Genomic DNA, 24,926 nt, shown 5'->3' with positions numbered 1-24,926 from the left:
TAAAATAGTTAGAAACAAAAAGTCTGTAGAGGGGGAAGAGATTAGAGGGGGGTTTTATATGGCAGCGTGTCTAGACTGTGAAGAAGGGTACTATGGCGACGAAACGGGCAAATCATGTAAAGAGCGAAGCAAACAACATCTGCAGAACATAAGACGTTGGCAGTTGCCAAACACTGTTGGGAAAATGATCACAGAATAGTCTGGGAAAATATGAGTTTTCTGTACAGGAACACCAACAAAACATCTAGACTGGTTGTAGAGAACGCCATCATAACTTGCGCCAACAACACGATGGCAGGGAACACCGGAAACGGCTTTGAAGACAGCATATCTAGAAAAATCCCACAGTAGCAAGGAAACAAAGAAAAAACGTAAGAGACCGCACGGAAAACGGTCACCTGTGAGGAGGGATCAGAGAAAGACCAAGGTCAAGAGGGGGTGGAGGTCACACAGGAAGAGCTAGGCGATTATAAGATTAAAAGTACCCAGCACACAGATATAAATACAGCCGGACTACGCGTCTGCTCATTGTAACGGATACTTGATAATGTGGACTGTTTGTCCAAGAAAGCTTGTAACTTTTGAATAAAAACTCCATTAGATACCATCCAGTTTGAATGAGGTGTATGTAATATATATATATATATATATATATATATATATATATATATATATATATATATATATATATATTAATTTTTTTCCCTTTTTAAAAAGCGAGATCTCTTCTTTCTTACTTTTTCCTAATGAACACCACATTCTCTGGAAGGCTGAATTTCAAGTTCTTAAGACTTATTTTTTCAACATAATGTTTCAAAAAGAATTAATTGTTTTATTGAATTAAATTAAAATATAACTTGTTTAGACTCTATTCTAATTTGATTTCAACAGAAAATTGTGATTATTTTATGTAAAATTGTAATTTTTAGAAACTCCACTTGAGACCTTTTTATGGCCAATAACGAGTTATCTCGTATAAATTATAATCATTTTGTTCTATCACGAGATATCTCGTATGCTTCGTTTTAGTAATTTTGATAATAGGAATTGAATAAAAAACATATTGGTGCTTGATAACTTTTTATTTTTCCACTTTATTTTGATAAACAAAAGTATATTTTCATTTCATTTGAATAAAAAAACAATTTCACCATTAGAATAAACAAAATCATATATTTCTCTTCATTTGGGTAAGAAAAAAAAAAATTCACTTCACATAAACCAGTGTATTTCCCAATCATTTTGTGTGGTATGATTTGAAGCAGGGGTTTATACACATATCTCACACATGTAGCGAGACTCGTCTGATCGGTTTTCCATTATTATCCCTTTTCTTAGAGCAAACAACACATTGCCTTGTAGGAAATTTCTTTTTGGGTGTAGGAGGAATGTCAATTGGAAAATGCCTTCCTGAATAGCGGGTAGGATTCGCTGAAATAGATGGTCTACCTGGTCTTGTTTGAGGGATTTCAGCATGATACTTCTTCAGAGTTGAATCAATTATTTCCAACCTGAATTTGAGAGATGAACAGCAGTTTTCATTACTCATCTTGAAACACTGATATGCATTCCAAAGGGCTAGATAGAGATGATGGAAGAAAACTTTTTTGTAATATTTTTTGTTCTTTTCCTGGGAACAGGATAATTTGCCAAGTTTTGATCCAACTTATCCACACCACCCTTTGTGTGGTTATAGTCTACTACAACTTTGGGCTTCTTTTTCGTACCTCTCCTACTCGCAATTTCAACTTCATCAGTATTGTGAACTGTGGAGAGTAGAACATCATCTTTTTTTATCCTTCCATCTCATGGCCATAACTTTACCTCTACGATAAGCAGACATTTCCCCCTTCTTCAAATTATCAGTTTTCAATGAAACTGGCAGGTCTTTTCAATTTATTCTAACAGTGCCATAGCAATCTGTTCTACATTTTACTAGAATATCCACTAACTCAGGACTGGTGTAATAATTGTCTATTGTAAGGCAATAGCCTTTATTCAGAAGAGGATTCAATAAAGTCATTACAACCTGTGAGGATTTAGGCAACTCATTGAAATCCTGGTCGAATTGTGTTCCTTTACCTACATAAATCAAAAAACTCCACACATATCCTGTACTCGCTTCACATAACATAAAGAACTTTATGCCGAATCTTGATCTCTTCAATGGGATATATTGTACCCATCCCAATCTTCCTTTATATAGCAACAGACTCTCATCAATTGAAATATCTCTTTGTGGGGTGTGGACAGTTCTAAATTTATTTTCTAAGTGCACATAAATAGGATATATCTTATTCAGTTTGGGATTAGGATGCGAATTTGCATCGTATGCTTCATTATCAGAAAAATGCAGGTACTGCCTGATTTTCTTGTATCTTTTGAAAGGCATAGTTTCAGCAAAAATTGGGGTTCTAAGAAGTGGATTTTTAGACCAATACAAGGATTCTTCAGGCTGCTTCACAATTCCTTTCAAAGTATTTAGTGCTAAGAAAACTCTTGAGTTCAGGTGGAGTTACAGGATGCCACGTATTTGGGTCTGCATTGCATTGCTCAGCAAATCTATTGGTTTCAGTGCAAATAAGTTCAATCAGTTCGTCATCAAAAAATACATGGAAAAAATCTAAAGACGACATACTTTCAGTATTCCCTGGGATATTGAGACCTGTTGTCCCTGTGAATGGAAATCGAGGGGGTGGAGGGGCAGTAGAATCTGCGATTCTCCTCCATTGTGTTTCATCCATTACTGTATCTGTATTGGTATCGCTGTCATCGTCACTGGAATCATCCAAGCTTGAATCGTCAAGCTCTGTAAATGATTCCACAGTATCACTGTTGTCATGGTAATTATCACTGTTGTCATGGTAATTTGCCATAACTGGGCTAAAATAAAAAATAAATAAAAGTATAGAATAATAAATAAATAGTCAAGATACTAACAAATTACTCGACAATATATCATATAAACAGTCTTAAAATAAAAAAAAAGAACAATGAAACTTACCTAAAATGTGAAAATTAAGAAATACAGAAGTTTCTAAAAGTCATCGTAAAAAAAGGGGGAAAAAAAATCCTCGGAAAAAATTATACTTGACATATCACAAAATGGTCAAGAGACTAACAAAAGACACGAAATCATCATAATAAGTCAATAATATAACATATAAACAGTCTTAGATGACAAATAAACAACCAAATTTATTTAGAACAGGCGAAAATACGATATAAAATACGTACATACGAACGAACAACCTCTCAAGATCACCGGTTACTCTATATACCACAAAATACTCATGGGGTTAGCTAACAAAAGACACAACAGCAACACGATGAATCAATAATATAACACATGATGAGTCTAAGATGACAAATAATGCAACCAAACTTACCTAATTAGGCAAAAATATGCAAAAACAAAAAAACAAAGGTCAAAGATGGCAGCTGAAGTGCTACTAATGACGCGTCATCTGCACGAAAAAATACAGAAAATTATGGTTGGTAACTCACGACTTCCAGCAGCAAATACCACTGCCAAACGTATGATATAGGACGAGATATCTCGGAGAAGCCTGCTGTAACAATACTGAGCCACGAGAAATCTCGTATTAGCCCAATATTCACGTTTAACTTTTCAACGAGATATCTCGTGGTAAGTCCAAAATTTTTAGCACACTGATAACGATACATCTCGGGTTAATCTTGTAAGGGGTTAATGGCCCCTGTGGGCTTGTTCAATATGAATAGGGTTTGTATATGTATATATATATACCGTATATGTATACAGCGAACCCTCGTTTATCGTGGTAGATAGGTTCCAGAACTGGCCGTGATAGCTGAAAATCCGCGAAGTAGGAACACCATATTTACAGTATTTATTTAACATGTATTCAGACTTTTAAAACCCTCCCTTTACATAGTACTGTTAACCAACCACCCTTTACAGTAATGTACAGATATCTACAATACGTACATACAGTACACAGGCACAAATGATAAGCAATAAAACAGTAAGTGAACATAAAAAAATAGAAAGATTGTTATGGTGCATACTGTACAATTGTACAGTATTTTACTCACCACGATAGAGTTGAAGTTGGAAGTTACAATAAAGCCCTCCTCGTATGTACTGTTAACAAACCACCCTTTAATGTACAGAACACTTAATGCATGTACAGTACCCTAATCTAAAACAGGCACTAATATTAAAATGTTAGAATATTAAAGTATATAAAGAAATAAAGATTGTTACTGTACCCACCATGAAAGAAGTTGAAGAAAAACTTGATGATGGCGATGAATTTGCTGCACAGTAGAAATGATGATGATGAAGCTGATGATGTCTTCTACTGTGCAGCCAGTGATTGTATTTTACGTCTCTTCAGACTGAGGTGTCTTTTACTGGGACACCTCTTCAACTTCTTCCTGGGACACTTCTTCAATTTCTTCCGAAGGCATAGTAGCAGGAGGAACTGGCTCTTTTTTTGCGAGGCTGGAAAGACATTGTGATCGGAAGTTGCTGCCGCTGCTTCTTTTTTCGATCGAAGAGCATCCTGTAGGGAGTCATGTCTTCATCGATTTTGTTGCAGAACTGCAGAGAATGAACCATATCCTCGTCCCATTCTTGTGACAATTCTTTCAGCTCCTTCGCTAGGTTGCAGAGCTTGGCAAGCCGTTCTAATCTTAAGCCTGTTCCTTCGACAACTTCTTGGGTCTCTTCCTGTGGTTCATTTTCTTTCTCACTGGCTGATTTTGTCAGGTCTTCGAGGTCTGCGTCAGTTAGCGGCTGGGAATGGCAGTCCAACAACTCGTCAACGTCTTCCGTCGTCATGTCGCCAAACCCGTCACCTCCAATTATCGCAGCCAACTGCACAGATTTCCGTACTGCAGAGTGTTGAATCTCGGCAGGCGTAAATCCCTCGTCGTCGTAAACAATCTCGGACCACAACTTCCTCCAGCTCGCGTTAACGGTAGCAGGTTTCATTTCTTGCAGTGCCTACTGGATGTTCTGAAGGCACGTGGCAATTGTGTACTGCCGCCAGTATGCCTTCAAATTGAATGTTTCATCCTCATCTTCTTGGGCGGCATCCACATGCAACGAGGTCCGCCAAGGTATTCTTCGTGTAGAGGGCCTTGAATGCCCTGATAACCCCCTGATCCATCGGTTGAATTAAGGACGTTGTGTTGGGTGGCAGGAACTCAACCTGAATGCCCTCATGCGAAAGATCAGTCGCGTGTCCACCAGCGTTATCCAACAGGAGAAGGATCTTAAATGGCAAGCCCTTCTCTAAGAGATATTTACTGACTTGTGGGATAAAACACTGGTGGAACCAGTTGGAGGTCAGCATCTTTGTAATCCATGCTTTTGGATTATGCATCCAATACACGAGAAGGAGATTCTTATTTTTATTTTTCAAAGCACGAGGGTTTTTCGACTTATAAAGAAGCCCTGGCTTTACCAAAAATCCTGCAGTATTGCCACACATCACGAGGGTAACACGATCTTTGAATGCTTTAAAGCCAGAGGCTTTGGCTTCTTTGAACAGGAAAGTTCGCGATGGCATTCTCTTCCAAAACAAACCCGTCTCGTCCATATTAAAGACTTGTTCGGGCTTGTATCCACCTTCAGCGATAATATTCTTGAACGTCTCATTCGCGTAAGTTTCAGCAGCGACCGTGTCAGCGGAAGCAGCCTCGCCATGCAGGGAAACACTTTTCAGGCGAGCGTTTCTGAAACTTGGCGAACCATCCTTTGCTGGCGGTAAAACGTCATGTCTGAGGCTGGGAATCAGTGGATGTCCCTGCTTGAGGTTCATCTACATCATCTTCGCTGCGTCTTCCTCTTCTTCTTCAGCGTGGTCGCCATCATCTTGAGGTTCCTTTGCCACGAAATTCTCATACAACCTCAAAGCCTTGGTTCGGATGGTGTTCGTATCAAAGGCTATTTTCTTCTTCCGGCAGTCGGCAATCCAGATTGACAAAGCACCTTCCATACGGACGATCGTTTTATTACGAGCCGTAACAACTCGCTTTGCTGACTTGCTAAAGGTGATGGCAGCCGTCTTCCTAATCTTCGCCTCATCCTTCTTAATGTAGTGAACGGTGGATTCGTTCACTCCAAAATGGCGGGCCACGGCCGCGTAACTTCTCCCTTCCTTCAACATATCGAGAAGTGTCACCTTCTCAGCAATCGTCATCATTTTCCGTTGGCGTTTAGGCTCAGTACCAGCCTTAGCAGAAGCAGAACGCTTGGGAGCCATTGTAGGAGTTAAACAAAGTTAAAAAAAAAAGTTCAACTTCAAACACACACTGTCACGCACAGCACTGGTAATGTAAACAGCATCTATCTACCGAGAGAGCGGGAAACGAAGTGGCCGCGAGAAGATGCTGCGGGTCAGAGACAAGGGAAGCTGCTGCGGGTCGGAGGTCAAAACACCAATCACAGGCGAGATTACAAAACTTGGGAGCTGATTCGTCATCTATCGCCAATGGAACCAATCACAGCCCATCTTCCATGCTAGTTTCAAATTCAAATATACTTTACGCTATTTTATGCTTTTTTTTTGTTGTAGTAGTATAGGTTTATTCGAGATGTGATTTTTGCAACAAACAATATTATTGGATGCAGTACAAAAGATTAATGGAAAAGATGCACATTCATTACATTTGTATTTTATAATTAGTATATATGTAGCCATCAGCAGCCTTACACCATTCAAATATGACAATGTCAGACTGCATTTGATTAGCGTTTCATGTTCAGTTTAATTTTGCTAGTACTATAATGAATTATTGTATCATCACATTCTCTTTTTGTTTAATTTCATTTTGTACTGAATTATATGTCATAATGCAATGAACCAACAGTACTAGCAGATATTAATAATTATTAATGGAATTAATGAAATATTTGGGTCTTCATATATCGCGACTATTTTTGAAATTTCCGGAAAATCCGCTATATATTTTCTCTTATAATATACATACGTAATGGAAAAAATCCGCGAAGTCGTGAATCCGCGATAGTCGAACCGTGAAGTAGCGAGGGTTCACTGTATATATATATGAATTATATATATAGTGACCCCTCGTTTATCGCGGGCGATAGGTTCCAAGACTAGCCGCGATAATTGAAATTCCACGTAGTACGAACAGCATATTTATTTAATGAAGTAGCGACCTTGTATTTATTTTATTATTTACTGTATACATATATATTTAAAGACTATAAACCCTCCCCACACTTATAAACCTTTCCCACACTATTAGCCTTTCTCACCGTTATAAACACTTCCTATGCACTTGAACACTGTATTACTATTTTGATCTGTTATCACCGTAATATGCATAAAAAAAAGATCATCCCATCAGAGAGAGAGAGATTGGTAAGCTGTTTTGTGATTTTGTGGATTTTAATTTAGCATTCTATATATTTTAATAATTTTTTTATCAAAAAATGTATTTAGTCATGAAAATAAAAAGTTTTATGCTAGAAAATGCATATTTTACCAAAAAAAAAAAAAAATACAAATAATAAATACTGCAAAATCCAGCGATATAGCGAAAAATCCACGATACAGATTTAGATATATAAAAATCCGTGATTTGGCGATGGATAACTGTATAGGCATCACTTTCCAGATTTTTTGTTTTTCTTTTAAGAGTTACAAGTACAATTTTTTTTGTCTTTTACGCTTGTTTTGTTGTTCTTAGACCAGGAAATACTATTTATTATTAATATTTTAATGGATTTAATGAGAAATTTTGGGTGTTCATATATCGCGATTTTTCTCCTGAAAATCCACGCTATATTTTCCATTAATATATATTAAAAACTGTGAAGTCGTGAATTCGCGATAATCGAATTGCAAAGTAGCGATGGGTCACTGTATTTTTTATTATATTTATAATTTTTATAATTTATGTGTATATATATATATATATATATATATATATATATATATATATATATATATATATATATATATATATATCGTACTCACCTAGCATATAAATATATCATACTTGCCTAGCATTCGCCTAGGCTGCATTTGATTCTCAGCCCGACCACTGAAGAATTAGAGGAATTTATTTCTGGTGTTAGAAATTAATTTCTCGGTATGTGGTTCAGAATCCACAATAAGCTGTAGGTAACCAATTGGTCCTTATCCACGTAAAATAAGTCTAATCCTTCGGGCCACCCTAGGGGAGCTGTTAATCAGCTCAGTGGTCTTGTTAAACTAAGATATACATAACTTTTTATTTATATATACACATATATATGTGTAATCTACTGGTCACTTTTACCAGATACATATGTAATTGTAATAGCCACAATGCCCTGTTAACTTCCCGAATTCTTCGCATTTGTTTGGAAATGCTTGTCACTACAAAGCCATAAGATCGAAGCGCTAGAAATTGAAGAGACTTTGATCCCTGGTCGCGGCAAACGAACCCGCGGCACCATAATCACGAGGTTACGTTGCCGACCTGACCACGAGAAGGATAAAAGTCTATTACCTCTTGTACTTTACATATACCTGTCATTTTTAGAAATATTTATTAGAGCTGGAATATACCATCAACACCATCGTAGCCAAGTGGGCAATCGTTTTTATTGCTTTTTAGGCTAAAATATATATCTAGAATTATTGGTCACTTTTACCAGATACATATGTAATTGTAATAGCCACAATGCCCTCTTAACTTCTCGAATTCTTTACTTTTTTGGATATACTTGTCACTACAAAGCCATAAGATCAAGCGCAAGAAATTGAAGAGACTTTGATGCCCAGTTGCGGGAAACGAACCAGTGTCACCATAATCACGAGGAGGTCATGTTGCCGACCTGACCACAAGAAGTATAAACCTATTACCTCTCGTACATACATATACCTGTCGTTTTCAGATATATTTATTAGAGCTGGAATAGACCCATCCTCATCATCGTAGCCAAGTGGGCAATCGTTTTTATTGCTTTTTAGGCTGAAATATATAATGTAGAATCTACTGGTCACTTTTACCAGATACATTGTAATTGTAATAGCCACAATGCCCTCTTAACTTCTCAAATTCTTCACTTTTTTGGATATGCTTGTCACTACAAAGCCATAAGATCCAAGCACAAGAAATTGAAGAGACTTTGATGGCCGGTCGCAGGAAACGAATCCTCGTCAACATAATCATGAGGTCACATTGCCGACCTGACCACGAGAAAGATGAAAGTCTATTACCTCTCGTACATACATATACCTGTCATTTTCAGATATATTTTATTAGAGCTGGACTAGACCCATCCTCACCATAATAGCCAAGTGGGCAATCATTTTTTATTACTTTTTAGGCTGATATATATATGTAGAATCTACTGTTCACTTTTACCAGATACATATGTAATTGTAATAGCCACAATGCCCTCTTAACTTTTTTAATTCTCCGCCTTTTTTGGATATGCTTGTCACTACAAAGCCGTAAGATCCAAGCGCAGAGAAATTGAAGAGACTTTGATGCCTGGTCGCGGGAAACGAACCTGCGTCACCATAATCACAAGGAGGTCACGTTGCAACGTGACCACCTTGTGATTATTTACCTGTTATTTTCGTAACACATACACACACACGAATAGCCAAAATCTGCGAGTACTTAAACCCCTCTTAAAACACTTGGAACTGCCAATTTTGATAGTTTAAACACAAAAAAAAAACCTTCTAAAAATGTTTATACCCAAGTATTTTAAGTTTTGTCATAAAAAGTGCATTTAGTCATGAAAATGATAAAATACAGTAATTAGTGAATATTTCTTGGAAAAGTACCGTGAATGGGCAAATTTTCCACTAATAAGTGGTAGATACGTTCCACAGAGAAATTGTGAATACGCAAGTCCATGAATAGCGAGACTGAGAATACCGGTTTTTTACTGTAATCGATTTCCAAATCAGCCAGTTGATCGCTATGATCACAATTTATAATAAAAAAGCATATAATATATACAACATTATTGGGTACAGTGAATTAAAGCATAACATTTTAGAGGATCGATGGAAAAGATGCATATTCGTTATGTTGATGTTTGTATAATACGATGTTATGTGAATATAGAGTACAGTATAATGTTATGTGATAATATAAGCTATTCTTGTTTGTTATTCAACTTCTCTTTGTATTGAATTATAAGTTATTGCTAGAGTATACTTTATAGTGTAGGCTGCTACATATGTACTGAATACCCTAGTGGAGGCCATATATGAGATACATTTTTTCCAACAGTAGTTTTTGTAGGATAATACCTGCATAAGCATTTTTAGTTATTTATTGTTTGAACTATTCTTTTAGAAGGGTTTGTTTGTTATTCAACTATGCACCCACTCGGGGTTTATTGTTATGTATTGACAAAATTATAAGTTATCAAAACATGCTAAATTAATAATCTAAGTCTATTACCTTTATTAGTATTCATATTTATAGACAACCTTAGTTTAATACCTCCAGTCGTTTTGGTCACTTTGGTATAGGTATGTTGTTCCAAGATGGATTTAGGCTATCTTTGTCCTTTACGATCTATTTGTATGCATAGTATTGATGAATAGCCACCAGATTTAGTGGAGGCCAGGCTGCAAAATGTCAGAGCTCCAAATAATTATACTGGTTAACTTTTTCATTTTTTCCAACAGTGGGGTTTTTGGAACCCCATTCATCTGACCAAAGCAGGCTTAGCCATTGAGACTCATAATACCAAATTTGCATAAGCATTTTTAGTTATTTCCGAACTGAAACATATTGTTTGAACTCAATTTCCCTTGAAATTAAATAGGCAGTTCCCCAAGTGCCCTTCCACCCTGGTTTGGCAACCCAGCGTCTAACAGATCGCCGCTCACCCACCTGAAGGGTTCTAAGTACATATCTGTGGATATTTCAGCTAAATTTCCCCATCGTAAGGTCACAGGGTCCCAGGATGTGACCAGGGTAGGCCAAACTGCGGGGCGTGGAGCAAAAAATTCACAGCACGTGAATCGCCAGCCAAAACCTTTCTGTCAACTTTTCTTTTATCGAGCCATAAGCTCCTCCCCTTAGCTACTCTCAGTAAGCGGCCTAATGATTTGGAATTTTTTTATTCAAATTTGGCCATATGTTTATGACTAAATATATGTATATATGTAGTTATGTGTATGTATATATTTACAGTATATATATTCAGATAGTATATTCCTTACATGAAACTCCTTTTAAATTTATTTTGTAGTTTCTTATTTAAATTTATTATTTGTCAATAACCTAGATGATGTAATGCTGGTTTTAGTAGCCGTAAATCAATAAATTATTGTAAAAGGTTGTTACAGAAAAGGAAATGTCTGTTTTTCTCTGCCACATCAGTGAGTGTATACCAAAGAGAGTGGGCCATCTTTTGCAATTGGTGTTGTAGACTTGGTCACTCCAATCAGTCAGCCAGAACCTCCCTCCTGTTTGTAGTCACTGTAGTGGACTCCTTGTTTTTCTTTACTGAGAGAAGGACTATCAGTCACTGCAAATAAAGTTTATAAGGTGGCTCTTTCTTCCACCTCAGAAACATCTTGGGTGATGAGTTTTGAGCAGCAGTTTGCCCAGAGCAAGACAAAACCACCCAAGTGGGACCTAACCTTAGTCCTATGCAATCTGATGGATGCCCTGTGCAAGCCTGTCTCTAGCATTAGATAAAGATTTGACCTCGAAAGTAATTGTTTTGGGCTTTGCGTTGGCCAAGAGAGAAGGGAAGTTGCATGACTATCTGTTCTTGTCCAATATATTGTAGGGTGAGATCAGTCCCCTCATTTGTTCTGGAGTTTGTGGCTAAAACTCAAAACTCTTCTGGGTGTGAGATTTGATCCTATATCAGTCCCCAGATTATTGATGACTAACAGGACATCCCCACTGGGGAAGGTGGTGGTATCATTTGAGTACTTAGGTTTGGGTGTTTGTGATAATGTTGTGGTAGAAATGGCACCTGTGTTTATCCTGTAACATCAGGAACATTTGTACTGGAGTAACTAGTTGGACCAAAATGGAGATCGGCAATTACACTGCAAGCTCACTTCTGTTAATGTTAAAATGCAGTCCTTGATCCCTCAGAAGGGGGTAAAGCGATCTCTTGAACCAATTGATAAACTTAATCTATTGGAGGAAGCTGCTTACTGATAGTACTTCGTTCTTGGAGTTCTGGATTCCTAGGTTTTAGTGGTGATGTGCATCCCAACAAGGATCTTGGGGCAACTAAGTAATGCAAGTCCATAAGGGGAAAGTCAGGGGAAGGGAGCATCTCTTCACCCCACCCCCTTTCTGGGGATCTCCCTTGTTATTACATGGGCTTGGTCCAGTGCATGGTTGCAAGGTACTCCAGATATGAAAAATTGAGGTTGTATACCTAGGTAAAATGGAATTGCGTCAACAGTATGGTGTTTGTATGTAGTACTAAATGTGCATTAGTCAGCCTGTTTATGCCCATAACCCCAGTGCCTCATACAAACCAACATTGGTTATACATGAGAAGTAACAAATTGTGGATACAGTATTTCTTATACAAATAAGAAAAAATTTAATGTAAATGAACAATTTATGATGTACGTTGTAGCATTAAATGCACATAATCTGGATTGGGTGTGATGTATCTAGCAGTGTAATTTTTATCACTTTTCATTGTTTTATGTAGTGAAAATTGACAGAACACCAAGGGAAAAAAATGTCAGTGGCAGAGAGGGAAGGGGTGTGTGTGTTTTATGGTATAGCTATGTTGGGGAGTATCTTAGCACAACATAGGAATCTGTGTGTGTGTGTGTGCACACATGCATATGTGCATGGTTGTGGTGTAAAAGCTGCTTGTAATCAATGTGAAATGTGAACTTTTCTGTGGTAATGACTATCTTTAGAGTTGAACATTATTGAACACGACCATGCTACGTTATATTTCCCTGACTGTGTGTGTGAGAGTGAATGTATACCTTGGTTTTATGACAAAGAGTCAGTTTTCAGCTTGTAGGCCACCCACAAGCGACGATGTGGGACTTGGATGTGTAGCTCATAAGTGGCTGAAAATCAATGTTTCCAATATTTTTGGCTTTTATTTTTGATAAATATTCAAACTATTTCCTCAAAACATATTTGATTTTTTATGCAAGAGCTGTCGTCACTATTAATTATGAACATGACAATTTATGTTGATAATCTACCTATAAAAGCATGAGAATGACAAGCTTGTATCAATGTATTAATATAAAAAAACGAATGATGAGCTTTCAATAGTTGTTTTAACTTGCTGCTATAGCCCAGACTACAAGTAGACTTAACGCCCACATACTATTCGGATCACAAGATTTCTGTATTATAAGTTTAATTCTATGTATAATTTCATTGCATGAATATGAAAATAACTTATGGTATCAGTTATATGCACGTCTGTTAACTGGAAAAACCACTTTGAATGATGTTGAATGCTAGGACATGAAGCATTGACATGAGAATGATAGGGCTATGCTGCTGATCTGCCGTTTTTTTTTTTTTTTTTTTACTGGCCTTTCTAGCGCACTCCACTTATCTGTCAGAATTGCAGGTTTTGACCATTTTATACATAATATGTCAGAATTGCCTATTTTAACCATTATTCATACTATTCAAGTGTTGTTCCAGTGCCTTAAATTTAAAAAAAATGTTCAGGCTAGCGTTTTATGCCTTATATATTTCAATAACACACAGGATGATGGGAACTCAATGAGATATCAAACTTGTTCGATAATACTCTTGAAACAGTCAAATCACTGAGCTATTAAAATTTGTATGCTCAAGAGAAAATGTAAATATGCAAAGTATTTGGAAAATAAAACCAGAATAACATTGCCATACATTAACTGAAATTACCTGCCTTCTATTTAACAATGGCTGTTCATTTCACCCACCTCAAGAGAGCTGCATATTTCGTGCTCTTTCAAACGTTACCCTAGTCGTGTAATTTAAATGCAAGAAATTACTAAAATGCTTATTATTTACACTCGAATTTCCAGAAGTCTTTATTTACCCACAAATGATATAAAACATTAAAAGCCCATGATGTGCTTGATCCACACAGACTATGTAATACAAGCTCATCTTTTATGTGCTTGTATTTGTTATATTTTTAAAAATAATTTGCATGTTTATGATTTACATAAGGTACAAAGGTTTTTTGTATACATAATTCAGATGCATCACAGTAAGCCTGTGGTATTGGAAACATTGTTTCAACCAATCATGAGTTAATTAGTATTGCCACATCTACATAAAACCTACATTGGTGATTGGACAGATAGAACGAAATAGGCTAAAGTGAAATTTTGTATACAGTTTAGTAGATGTGTATATATTTTTTTCCAGGAACTCTTTGCGGAATTTGGTAACATGAGAAATGCGGCTGTTCACTATGACAGATCTGGAAGAAGTTTAGGTACAGCTCACGTATCATTTGACCGTCATGCAGATGCCTTGAAGGCTTTGCGGCAGTATAATGGCATTCATCTTGATGGGCGCCCCATGAAAATTAGCATTGAAGGTGGCACTGGTGGTGGAATGCGAAATGGTGTTGGGCCTGTAAAGAGACTAGGCCAAGGACCTCGACCTGTTGGTGAGTAGCAGAATTCCCCCCAATATGGGCTGTAAAGCCAACATTTAGGCTTATTTACAAGGGCTGCAGGACATGAAAGGTATTAGTGGTTGAATTGATAGAGTGAATTAGTGTAGAATTCTGATTTTAGGTTTATGGTCTGTAGAACACTGCCTATAAGGCCTTGGCTATTCATGTGTAGGACTGTGTAGCAGAATAAAAGTTTTTTATTTTTCTCTCAGGTAACAAAGGTGGTAGAGGCAGAAGTGGCCGTGGCGGCAGAGGTGCGTCCAGAGGTGGACGTGGAAGAGGGGGGGCTGGAGGGCGGGGTGGCAAGGCAAAGGTGCCAACAGCTGAAGAATTGGATGCAGAACTAGATGCTTATGTCAACCAGGTCAACAAGTGAGGTAATTGGAAGCAGAGACTGGAAGCATTCAACTACAGCTGGTTTTGTCTCGCAAGGCCTGCCAAGCTACCACCACCTGCTACGTCTCCTGCTGAGTTTTCTAAGTTTTGTCGGGCACTGTAGTAAGATTGATAACAAATGAGCCATTCTTATAGATTTGAATTTACACAAGCCTTTCTTCGATGTGCAGCCTGCAAAGTAATTTTTTTTTTGTACATGTTTTGGGACAAAGAAATTTAATAACTAAATAAAAGTTAGTTAATGAATGCTTTAAGCTAATTTTTTGGATGTATTTGGTTCTGGGAATATGCCCCTGAAAATGGATTTTTTTTTCGGATTGTGTGGAGAATTCCACACAATAGCAATGGTGTTTCCTGGCCGAGAGGCCGTAGTGAAAACAACCTGTTTAATCACTGAAAAGCTTGATATTGCAGCATTGGCTCATGCAGTGAACTGCCACCATAAAACTAAATTAGTGTAGGTTGCTAAAGTTAATACTGAATTGATTAATGGATGAAATGTATTAAACTTTAACATTGTTACTTTGAAGTAGCATCATAGAATGAAGAGTCCCTTTGGTATCCCCAGATAACACACAATGCCAATACATCACTTGCAAAAGCCAAGGCCTTCGAAGTTGATTTCAGGCCAATGTTTTGTACTTAAATGCCTAATATGTTAAACATGTACTTGCTAAGACTGAAGCCTGCACATGTAGTTTGGTTACATATAACCTTTGGGGTGTGCTGGATTAGCATTGTTTGGTGCAACTAAACAAGGCAAAATATACATATATATATTATATATATGAAAATACTGGTAGAAGCCAGTTTTCTGTTGGGCTCTGGAAGTGCCAGCCTTTAAAATAGTGCCACATACCATTTATTCGTATTGGGGTGTCTGTGCTGATTTTGGGATCGTGGTGAGCCAGGTCTGAAAGGAGTTCTGCGACGGTTGTGTGGAGACTGGTGTGGTGGCTTCCAACAACTGGACCATCTGTCCCGCCGATCTGAACTCTCCTGCCAGCCATTACTTGAAGTATCCTGTCTTGTTCTTAATGATTTGAATTTCTTACTACAGAGCTTGTGCCTATATATTGATTGTAATATGTTCTAGTAAGGTTGTTTGTATCATGTCAGTATATTGCCAATCCTTATTTACTTAGCCCATTAGCAAAAGTATAGATGTTAAAGGCTTCATGAAGTAGGTTGGGAGGTAGAAAACCATTTTGTGAATCAATGTTGAATCTTACCATGAAGGGGAATAGTTTTAAGATAGTGTGAAGGCTTATTTTATACAGTGGGTTCTAACTAAAAATTTGCTCTTAGGATTTAAGCATCAGCATAAACATGTTGACAGCAGTAAAGGTACAGTTTGTTTGAAAGGGACTTTATTAAATGGGAGGGCAGAATGGCAATATATTGACGTGGTTATGGTACTCTTGATTTTGCTTTGCTAACAATGCTTTCTATCCTTTTGACAGGTGAAAGAATCTTTATGGAGGAGACAATTGCTTTTTAGTGGAGTGTGCAAGCATAAGAAGTTGGTCTGTGCACGAGAGTCCACTTGACGGTTATGTTACATTCTTTTCTATGTGGTCTTCAGAAATTTACGTTCCAGAACTGAATTTAAAGTGGCTTGCTTTAGTTTGTCATAAAAATGTTTCTATATTGTGTATTGTACAAGTGTCTCACTACATGATGTAATTAGTTTTTAGAATCCTGAAGTACAATTAAGTTACAGAAACTAATTTTTCTCTGATTAAAATTAGTGTCATTTTGTGTATGAAAATTTATTAACCTTAATAATTGATGAATGGTTTTAGCGTAATTATGTTTGCCGTGATCAAGCTTATCTTTATTCCTCATTAAATACAAGGAAACTACAGGGTGTTATTGATTTGTATCAACAACTATACTTGGACTGGGCTCACCAGCTTTAGTGTTTGGATTGAGAGAGACTAAATACACCTCATTTGTTCCGATACGTAGACTGGCTAAGTCATAATAGCCTACTGCCAGTTGAATGGCTGCCAATAAACATACCAAATTAAGAAGAAATTTGTATTTTCCTAACATAGGAACATACGCTTTCATATAAGGAGTCATCTGCACTTACCTACCTTTGACTATTATTGAATCATCTCTGAAAAACAAAAATCTTAACTCTATACCTAAGTGATGCAGTGTGACATGGATCGACCTACCATCTAACATTGTGATTGCAGCCATCCTAGAGTGCATTTTTTCCAAGTCGTGTCTCGTATTTGTTCATACTGTTCTCTGATCATTGTGATTGGGAGTACTTACTCCCTGTGCCTAGCCATTGTCTGGCTGTATTTGCCGCACTAAGTTTTCACCTTCGTAGTGGGCCAGAATAAGACTATTAGGGCCAAAGCACTTCCCCTTTATATGTGTAATTCAAAATATAAACGATAATAAACCATGAAGTAAAATTTATCGAAATTAAACGACTTTTAGTAAGGGGAAAATTTTTTTGTTTTTATACTTCGTTGTTCTGATGGGTTTTAATATTCCTCAGCTGAGAAAATGAATGCTCAGCAGAGTAATTTTGTGACCATTTTTAATGTTAAAAATACATGGAAGCTGATGTCTACGTATGGAAAGGCACTCTCAATATTCCCTTAAATTGTTTTATAAAATTCAGCACTACTAAATATTTTTACATTTTTTATTGCACTAAAATTTGGCGCGCACAATGAAATATCTGAAGCTTGGCTGAGAAATTACTGTTGAAGTCCTCTGGGTAAGCATCAACCGGGTCATGACAGCACTGAGAATACCTTGCAATGTTAGTTGATGATGAAGTGACATTATGTGGCACAAAACTTAGAAAAGGAAAAAGCTTTCTTTTATATGTCTTTCATCTGTTTCAACTTGTCAACAATTAATAAAAAAAAAAAGTGTCACAAAATTTCTCTGCCTTTCAGATATACTAATGGTGCATCACCGCCATTGGATACCTTCTTTCTGATAAGTGTGCAAGTTGTAGCTGCCTTCTAATCAAATTCTGGGAGCATATTCTTTATGACGTTTTCGTATCTTTAAAGTTCATCATGTGTAGTGCACAGTTGATCAACTAATGATATACAGATCTGCACTTTTTAAGTTCGCATCCTCATTTTGTAGAACGTGGCAGTACAATGAAAAATCTGCAAAATCGGGTTCCAAAGTGCAACATAAGACCTTGTATCTTGACTGCAGTATTATTTCTGCATATCTTTTGTGACAGGTTTTCGGCTATATAATCTAATGCTAAAATTTTAATGAGATTTCAAAAATTTCCATTTGCCTTAGAATGTGCCCCCCATTTGTTATCGGGGGGGATTTTAAGACTTTTCCAATACAACTTTAGATGTTAGGAATTTTCCACTGGCTGCTTCAGGTTGAAAAAATGTTAGAGTAACTGCATTGTAGAGAAAAAATTTAACTGCCCCTTGAGGCTGTGGCCTACCAGAATTGGTCGCATATACTGTATAGTAAACTTGGTTTCTAAAAATTTTCACCATCCCCTTTATAACAGACAAGTTAGCAGCATTGTCATATAATGAAGCCCTCTACTTTGAAAAGTGTACCCTGCCAGCTTCCTGTGTTTATTGCAACACTTGTTTTGCCTTGTCCTCACCGGTATATACGCTTTTTCATTCCAAAAGGTAAAAAGCGTTCAATAGGCTGTCCAACTTTAAAGGACCTGGCCACAACACTTCTTATCGATATGTGATAAATCTGGTGTTGAATCGGCTGTTAAAAATAACCAGAATTTACTTTGCCAATGAGCGCATGGACCTTTTCTGCCATTATTCGAATTAGTTCACAGGTGCTTCTGAACAGGTAAGGATGATTTCCCTTGCCAGAATTAACGTATGTCAAAATGTGTCCTGCTAGAAATGGATAGAACGGGCTTATTAATTTAAGCAGCAAAAAAAATTCCCATTTTGCAATGATCCAAACCTTTCCTTCTGTAACTGGAAGAGCCAAGCCACCCTTGGGTAACATAACAGCTATGACTGCACCAGGACATGTTCTCAGTAATGACACTTCCTGAATTTGCTTCTCCAACTGTTGCCTCAACCCCGTATCTTGTCTGAGAGTTAGCGTGTTAGCACAGTCTCTGTGAGAGAGCTTTTTTCATGATGTCGCCAGTCACAACCTTTTTCATAGAGAAATTTTTAGGAGCAAAACTGTTTACAAACAAAACTGTAAACTGATCCTGTTGGTGAATTGAATGACACCACACACTTACACCTACTACAGTATTGGCTTTTGTCCCAACAAAAATTTACGTTGAACCATACCTTATTGGTTTACCACTATTACTGAAATGCCAGTAAGAATTGTGAAATGGCCCATTTTGGTGTTGACAGTCACTGGGTCCACAAGCAATCCAATAAGCCACATCAGCGAGAAATGAAGGCACAATCCTGGATCCTATGCTACATTGAATTTATTTTCTGCGGACGAAATAATTTCACCGCTCATCACCATTGTCCTCTCAACTTTCATTTTCAGTAATTTTTTCAGTACCAGTAAAAGTATCAGAATTTACAGGTAAGTTAGATCAATAATAAGACGTCTGCTAGATGAACCTGGTTGTGACACTACAGTGAATCTGCCCCCAGCATATTCTGATACTAAAGTGATCATAGTGGTATGTAAGGTTAATTCACTATATTTTTGTCCACAACTGATGATGTAGATTGGTTTTTATCCGCATTCGGTATATGGTAAACCCCCCGTATTCGTGACTCGCCAATTCGCGGATTTCTCTATGGAACATAAATGCCCATTATTTGCAGAAAATTCACCTATTCGCGGTATTCTTCATTGAGAAATATTCACCAATTGCTGTATTTTCATATAATTTTCATTACTAAATGCACTTTTTGTGATAAAACTATTAAAATAATCTGGTATAAGCATTTTTAATTTTTTTTTGTTTTAAATATCAAAATTGGCAGCTCTAAGTGTTTTTAGAGGGGTTTTAAGTATTCGCAGATTTCAGCTATTCACGGGGTGTGCAGTGCGCATCCCCTGCTAATACGTGGGTTTACTGTACCATGTTTTGGAGCTTGGGACTGTTCAAAAATTACGTAATGCCTTTTGGGGCGGGAAAGGTTGGTATGGTGAAGGGTTACGAGTATGACAGTCGGGGCAGGTGGGTGCAGCCAATAACATTTTCAGATTTTTAACCTTTGTGTCTTTTGAAAAGATGTAAATGTAGAAGGACAAAAGAGAGCGAGTAAAGATTCTGCAGTAGGCTACTGTATTATAGTAATATTGAGAAAATATTTAATTTTTGCTGTGTAAAAAATATCACAAACTCAACTCTTGTTTGTAATTAACATATTCTACTGTCCCAGAATTTAACACAAACTTGTCCCTTTTCTGAGCTCCGACATTCTCTACTTTATGCATAAATATGACAGAAAAATATCACAAATTAATCCTCTTGTAAACATGGTGTAAGGGAACACTTTCATTTCAGTTTTATTTAATATAAAAGTATTAAAAAACCGAAAGGTAATTTCCAAGTATTAGGCTAGACTTGAATATATTGTTGCATTACAAGAGGGGGAGGGAGGTCAAAATTAAAAAAAAAAAAAAAAAAAAAAAGTCGGGTAATATTTGAATGGCTCCTTATGTGAAGAAACCAGTCAGCCTTGCAATTTTGGATTCTAAACCTAAAGTTTTCTCATGTTTCATTTTTGATAGTTTTTTGCTTTTGTCCACTGCTTAACAAGTTTCATCTTGGTTCTTGTGGCCTAAAGTGCAGAAATAAAAAGAATTTGTTTGAATTATTATGCAGCAATCGGCATGGTTACATATCAAAGGCAGAACCATACGGACAGTTTAATTCCCGGCTTACTGCTGAATCTTTTAGGCAGAATGTGTGGACTTGCAATCGGTGAGAAAATAAACTTGGTCTCTTAACGGCACCACGTTAAAAATAAAATACGAAATCCCCAGCACCATGTTAATTGGCAGACAATGAAATACGAATTCAGTTATCACCAACATGGAATAAATAACAAAAATAGAAAATACATGCACAGTCGAAAGCAGCATACACTACGTATATGTACTTCGCACCTCAAATCCTTCTTGGGGTCCGAAAAAGGAACCCAAGGGGTTGGTAAGGCTGCAGTGGTCCACGCTTGCCGAGGAAGTCCTTGATCAAGTGAAAAATCTTGTTTCTGGGAAAGAGAATTCACTTTGAACTGCTCGGACAAGCTGCTTCCTCCTCCTCTGCCTCAACAGAAACGTTTTTATGTACCCTTGGAGAGGGCATTGCTGACCAAGCAGGTTGACCCGGATCTGGTGCATCTAGGCTCGGGTCTCTCACTGCAGTAATTTACTGCGGAAGGCGTCTCCCTTTCGCAGCAACCCTAGAAGCCACCACTATGGCAGTTCCTGGCTGGATCTGTGGCCATTCACAGTAACCAAAATGGCTGCCTCCTCGGCCGCTATCATGCCTGGGGAAGACTGCTTTCGGGAGGCTGTACCACTTTGGAGGTAGAGTCATCTCTTACCTTACCTCCAAGACTTGCAAACCTGGTGTTAAAGAGAAGAGGCACAGTCCTCTCTTGTTTCGCCAGGTCTGTAGGTCCCGAGTCGGCAATGACCCTATGGAAGGGACCATTGCTGGGTTCTGCCTCTCTCCAAGAGAGCTGGAAGATGCTGTGGTGGACAAGCGTTGAGCCAAAGACAGCGACCACCTTGTCCACGAGGCAGTGACCAAGACCTCTGGGTCTTGGTGCTCGACTACAGCCTGGCCTTTGGGTCAGGCTAGCATTTCCTTGGCCCCCAAGAAGTCCCAGACTTCGAAGGGTTCCTGCGGGAACACCCAGCCTTCTTCCGCTGGGAAGGGTAGGCAGCCTCGCCCCTTTCAGCCCTCTTTCCAGTCTGGTAAAGAGGGCAAGGTGAAGAAGAAGGGGAAATGCTAGGGGCAGCGTTCCCCTCCAGCTACTGCCAGTGGTGGAGGGCGGGGTGCCTAAGAAGCCATTGGGCAACATAGCGTTATGGAGCCGAGACCTGTGTAGTGGATGGCCTTCGGGAGGATATCTACTCCCCTTTGATCTCGGCCACCCCTCACCAACTCTCTGGTGCGTCTCCTTGCGTTCCTGGTTCAATGAAGGATCTCGCACTCAAGCAAGAGGTGTCGGATTGGTCTCCAGGCTTTTACAGCCATGTCTTTCTCATGGAGAAAGCTTCAGGGGGGGCTGGAGACCGGTCATAGACCTCTTTCCCCCTGAAATGGTTCGTTCGCCAGACTCATTTCACAACGGAGATGGCTCGTTCCGTACTCGCCTGCATCATGGACAATTACTTCATGCTTAACAGTGGACCTGAAGGATGCGTATTTCCAAATACCTTTGCTTTATCCTCAGGGAGTTGGTGTTCCAGTTCAGGGGGCACTGTTTTGGGCTCTCAACAGCTCCCCAGGTGTTCACGCGAGTGTTCACCCTTGTGTCAGGTTCAGCCCATTCGCAAAGGATATGTCTGTTGAGGTATCTTGACGATTGGCTGGACCTGGCGAGGTCTCGCTCGCAGTTGCTTCAGGACAGGGATCAGCTCCTTGAGTTTTGCCGCTATCTAGGAATTGTAGTAAATCTCGAGAAGTCAGATCTCACCCTCAAGCAGAGGATGAAGTACCTGGGCATGTTGATAAATACGGTAGTAGCAAGAGTCTTCCCCTTTGACTTTCATATCAGTAGGTTCAGGAAGGTAGCACAACTGTTCTGTCTCGACAGGAGCAGCCAGCTTGGCAATGGTAGGTTATCGGTCACCTGTCATCGTTGGAGAAGCTGTCCCTCATGGGCATCTGCATCTTTGGTCCCTGCAGTGGCGACTGAAGTAGTACTGGTCCCAGTCTCAAGACCCCGGGTCCTTTCTCACCCCTCTTTCGGGGGAAGGTGAGAGAGGACCTAGACTGGTGGATGGACGACAGGAACCTCTTATTTGCGGACTCACCAATGTGTAGGATTTTTTGTGGAATGTATCTATAAATTATTTGCAGAGAATTCTGCAGTTCATGGACTTTTCGTCGGGAAATATTCACTAATTAGTGTATTTTGATATTTTCATGACTACATTTTTTATGATAAAAAAAGATCTAATTTTCAAATATTAAGATTAATAATAATAATAAAATAATAATAATAATAATAATACTGTAAGATTAAATAACTCAAAGAGAGAGGGTAACTAGTTATCTCCCCTTCATTCAGGATGGACTCAACCTCATTAAAGTGAAGATAGATGCTCAGAATTTATACTATGAAATATTAAAATTATATTTAAAGTACTATTGAAATTATATTAAAATATGTGTTTCAGGATGATAGTATAAGCATTTTTAGAGGGTACATTTTATGATAATGATTTATGGTACATACTAATTTCCAAATAATATTAAATAACATTAAATAAAAATAATTCTCTCTCTTATTTAGATGAGAGAATTTTTTTGACGTAATATGTATGTATGTTTTTGTATGATAAATAAATGATTTACCTGCAAAGTCCCTGCTCAACGCATTCTCTTTAGAGAACATCCCGTTTTCTGCGGTGCCTTCACATCGACCTGGTGTCGATCAGAATATGTTTATCACCATAATTGTAAACTGTATATTTATTGTCTTTCTAAACAATTGTGCTTTACGTACAAGTAACGAATTATTTGTGTCAAACATTACTGATCATTATGTTTTCTGTATGAACCTGTCCTGTTTTTGTAAAGAATTTGTGTGACCTCAGGTCACCTGTAAATCTTTGTACCCGTGGTCTCTGCGAAGTATGCAGATGTCTGTACCCCGCTTTATAAACGGCTTACTTCATCAATAAACTAGCAGTACTGTACTTGTCTTCCTGCTCATTATTTCGCACCTCTCTCACAGTGGTGACCCTCGGAGTGGTTCCTGGAAGCCATTAATGGACCCAAACGGCACCTTTAAGTCTTGGCCCGATGAACCTTACCCACGCCCCTAACGGACGAACTACGGCGCTCTAACAAAGTGTTCAGGCGTTTACCGACCTTAGTCAGCAGGTCGCCAGCGTCATTAGTGGACCCACACAGCACCCTCCCCCAGCGTGTATTGGCGCGAGTATTCCCTCACACTCCAAGTGAGAGTGCGAAATGAGCATGGACGCGTATATTCCCAACCATGTACAAATTAACTGTGAACCTCTCTGAGGCAGACACCTCCCTCTTGCAACCCCCTCCCACAGCACTTCCACACTGGTACCTGCGCCCCACACGATGACCCCCCCTCCCCCCTAACGGACCAACCAAAGACGGCCCTTAACATAAGGCTGCCTCCATTTACCAGAGAGAATGCAGCGTGCTGGTTCTATAGGGTTGAGGGGCAGTTCAGGGTAGGAGGCCTAACAGATGAGGTGTTGAAGGCGGACATCGCCATCAACTCCATCCCGGAGGAGATATACAAGAAGATCGCCCCTTGGTTGATGACGTTGGGCCCCGCCACCTTCCAAGAACTAAAATCCACTCTTGTCAAAACCTGCTCCCTGCTGGTCTCTGAGAGAGCTGCCCCCGCCCTCTCCAGGACCTCCTCCTTCTCCCTGAGACTGACAGCAGCGGCAGGTGCAAAGAAATCAGACTGTTGAGGGAGATGTTCCTGCCGGAGGTCCGTGGGCAGAACACGGACGCGTATACCCTGCCGGTCGAGGACCTAATCAGGGTGGTGCAGCAGCTGACGGATTCCACGAAGGCGGCCAAGCACAGAGCCCGTCAACACCATTGAGCAGAAAAGGCCGTCCCGCCAGCAGAAGAGGAAAGGGCTGGGGCTTTGTTATTACCACCGGAGTTTCGGTAGAGCTGCCTGGAGGTGTGAAGCCCCCTGCCCTTTCTTCCCTTCAAAAAACGGAGGAGGCAGCGGCCAGCCAC

At 38.8% G+C, this 24,926-nt stretch overlaps 1 protein-coding gene across 3 annotated transcripts in view; it reads left to right on the top strand.

The window, feature by feature from the left end:
- LOC136849656 (THO complex subunit 4-like) overlaps positions 1–16,783 on the top strand; it is a 62,657-nt gene extending 45,874 nt beyond the window's left edge. For 2 of the 3 annotated variants that reach the window (XM_067122957.1, XM_067122958.1), the window contains 3 exons: positions 14,371–14,617; positions 14,839–15,003; positions 16,486–16,783. In XM_067122957.1, coding sequence (XP_066979058.1) covers positions 14,371–14,617; positions 14,839–15,002 — 411 coding nt within the window. In that variant the 3' untranslated portion in view covers position 15,003; positions 16,486–16,783. Of the gene's footprint in view, positions 1–14,370; positions 14,618–14,838; positions 16,041–16,485 lie in introns of all 3 variants that reach the window. The other variant, XR_010856348.1, reaches the window with a different exon arrangement.
- Positions 16,784–24,926: the final 8,143 nt, after the last annotated feature.

This window comes from Macrobrachium rosenbergii, chromosome 21, assembly GCF_040412425.1.
Source record: "Macrobrachium rosenbergii isolate ZJJX-2024 chromosome 21, ASM4041242v1, whole genome shotgun sequence".
Classification (NCBI taxonomy): domain Eukaryota; kingdom Metazoa; phylum Arthropoda; class Malacostraca; order Decapoda; family Palaemonidae; genus Macrobrachium; species Macrobrachium rosenbergii.
The sequence above is the reverse complement of the archived record's forward strand: the minus strand, read 5'-3'. Positions and strand labels throughout refer to the sequence as shown.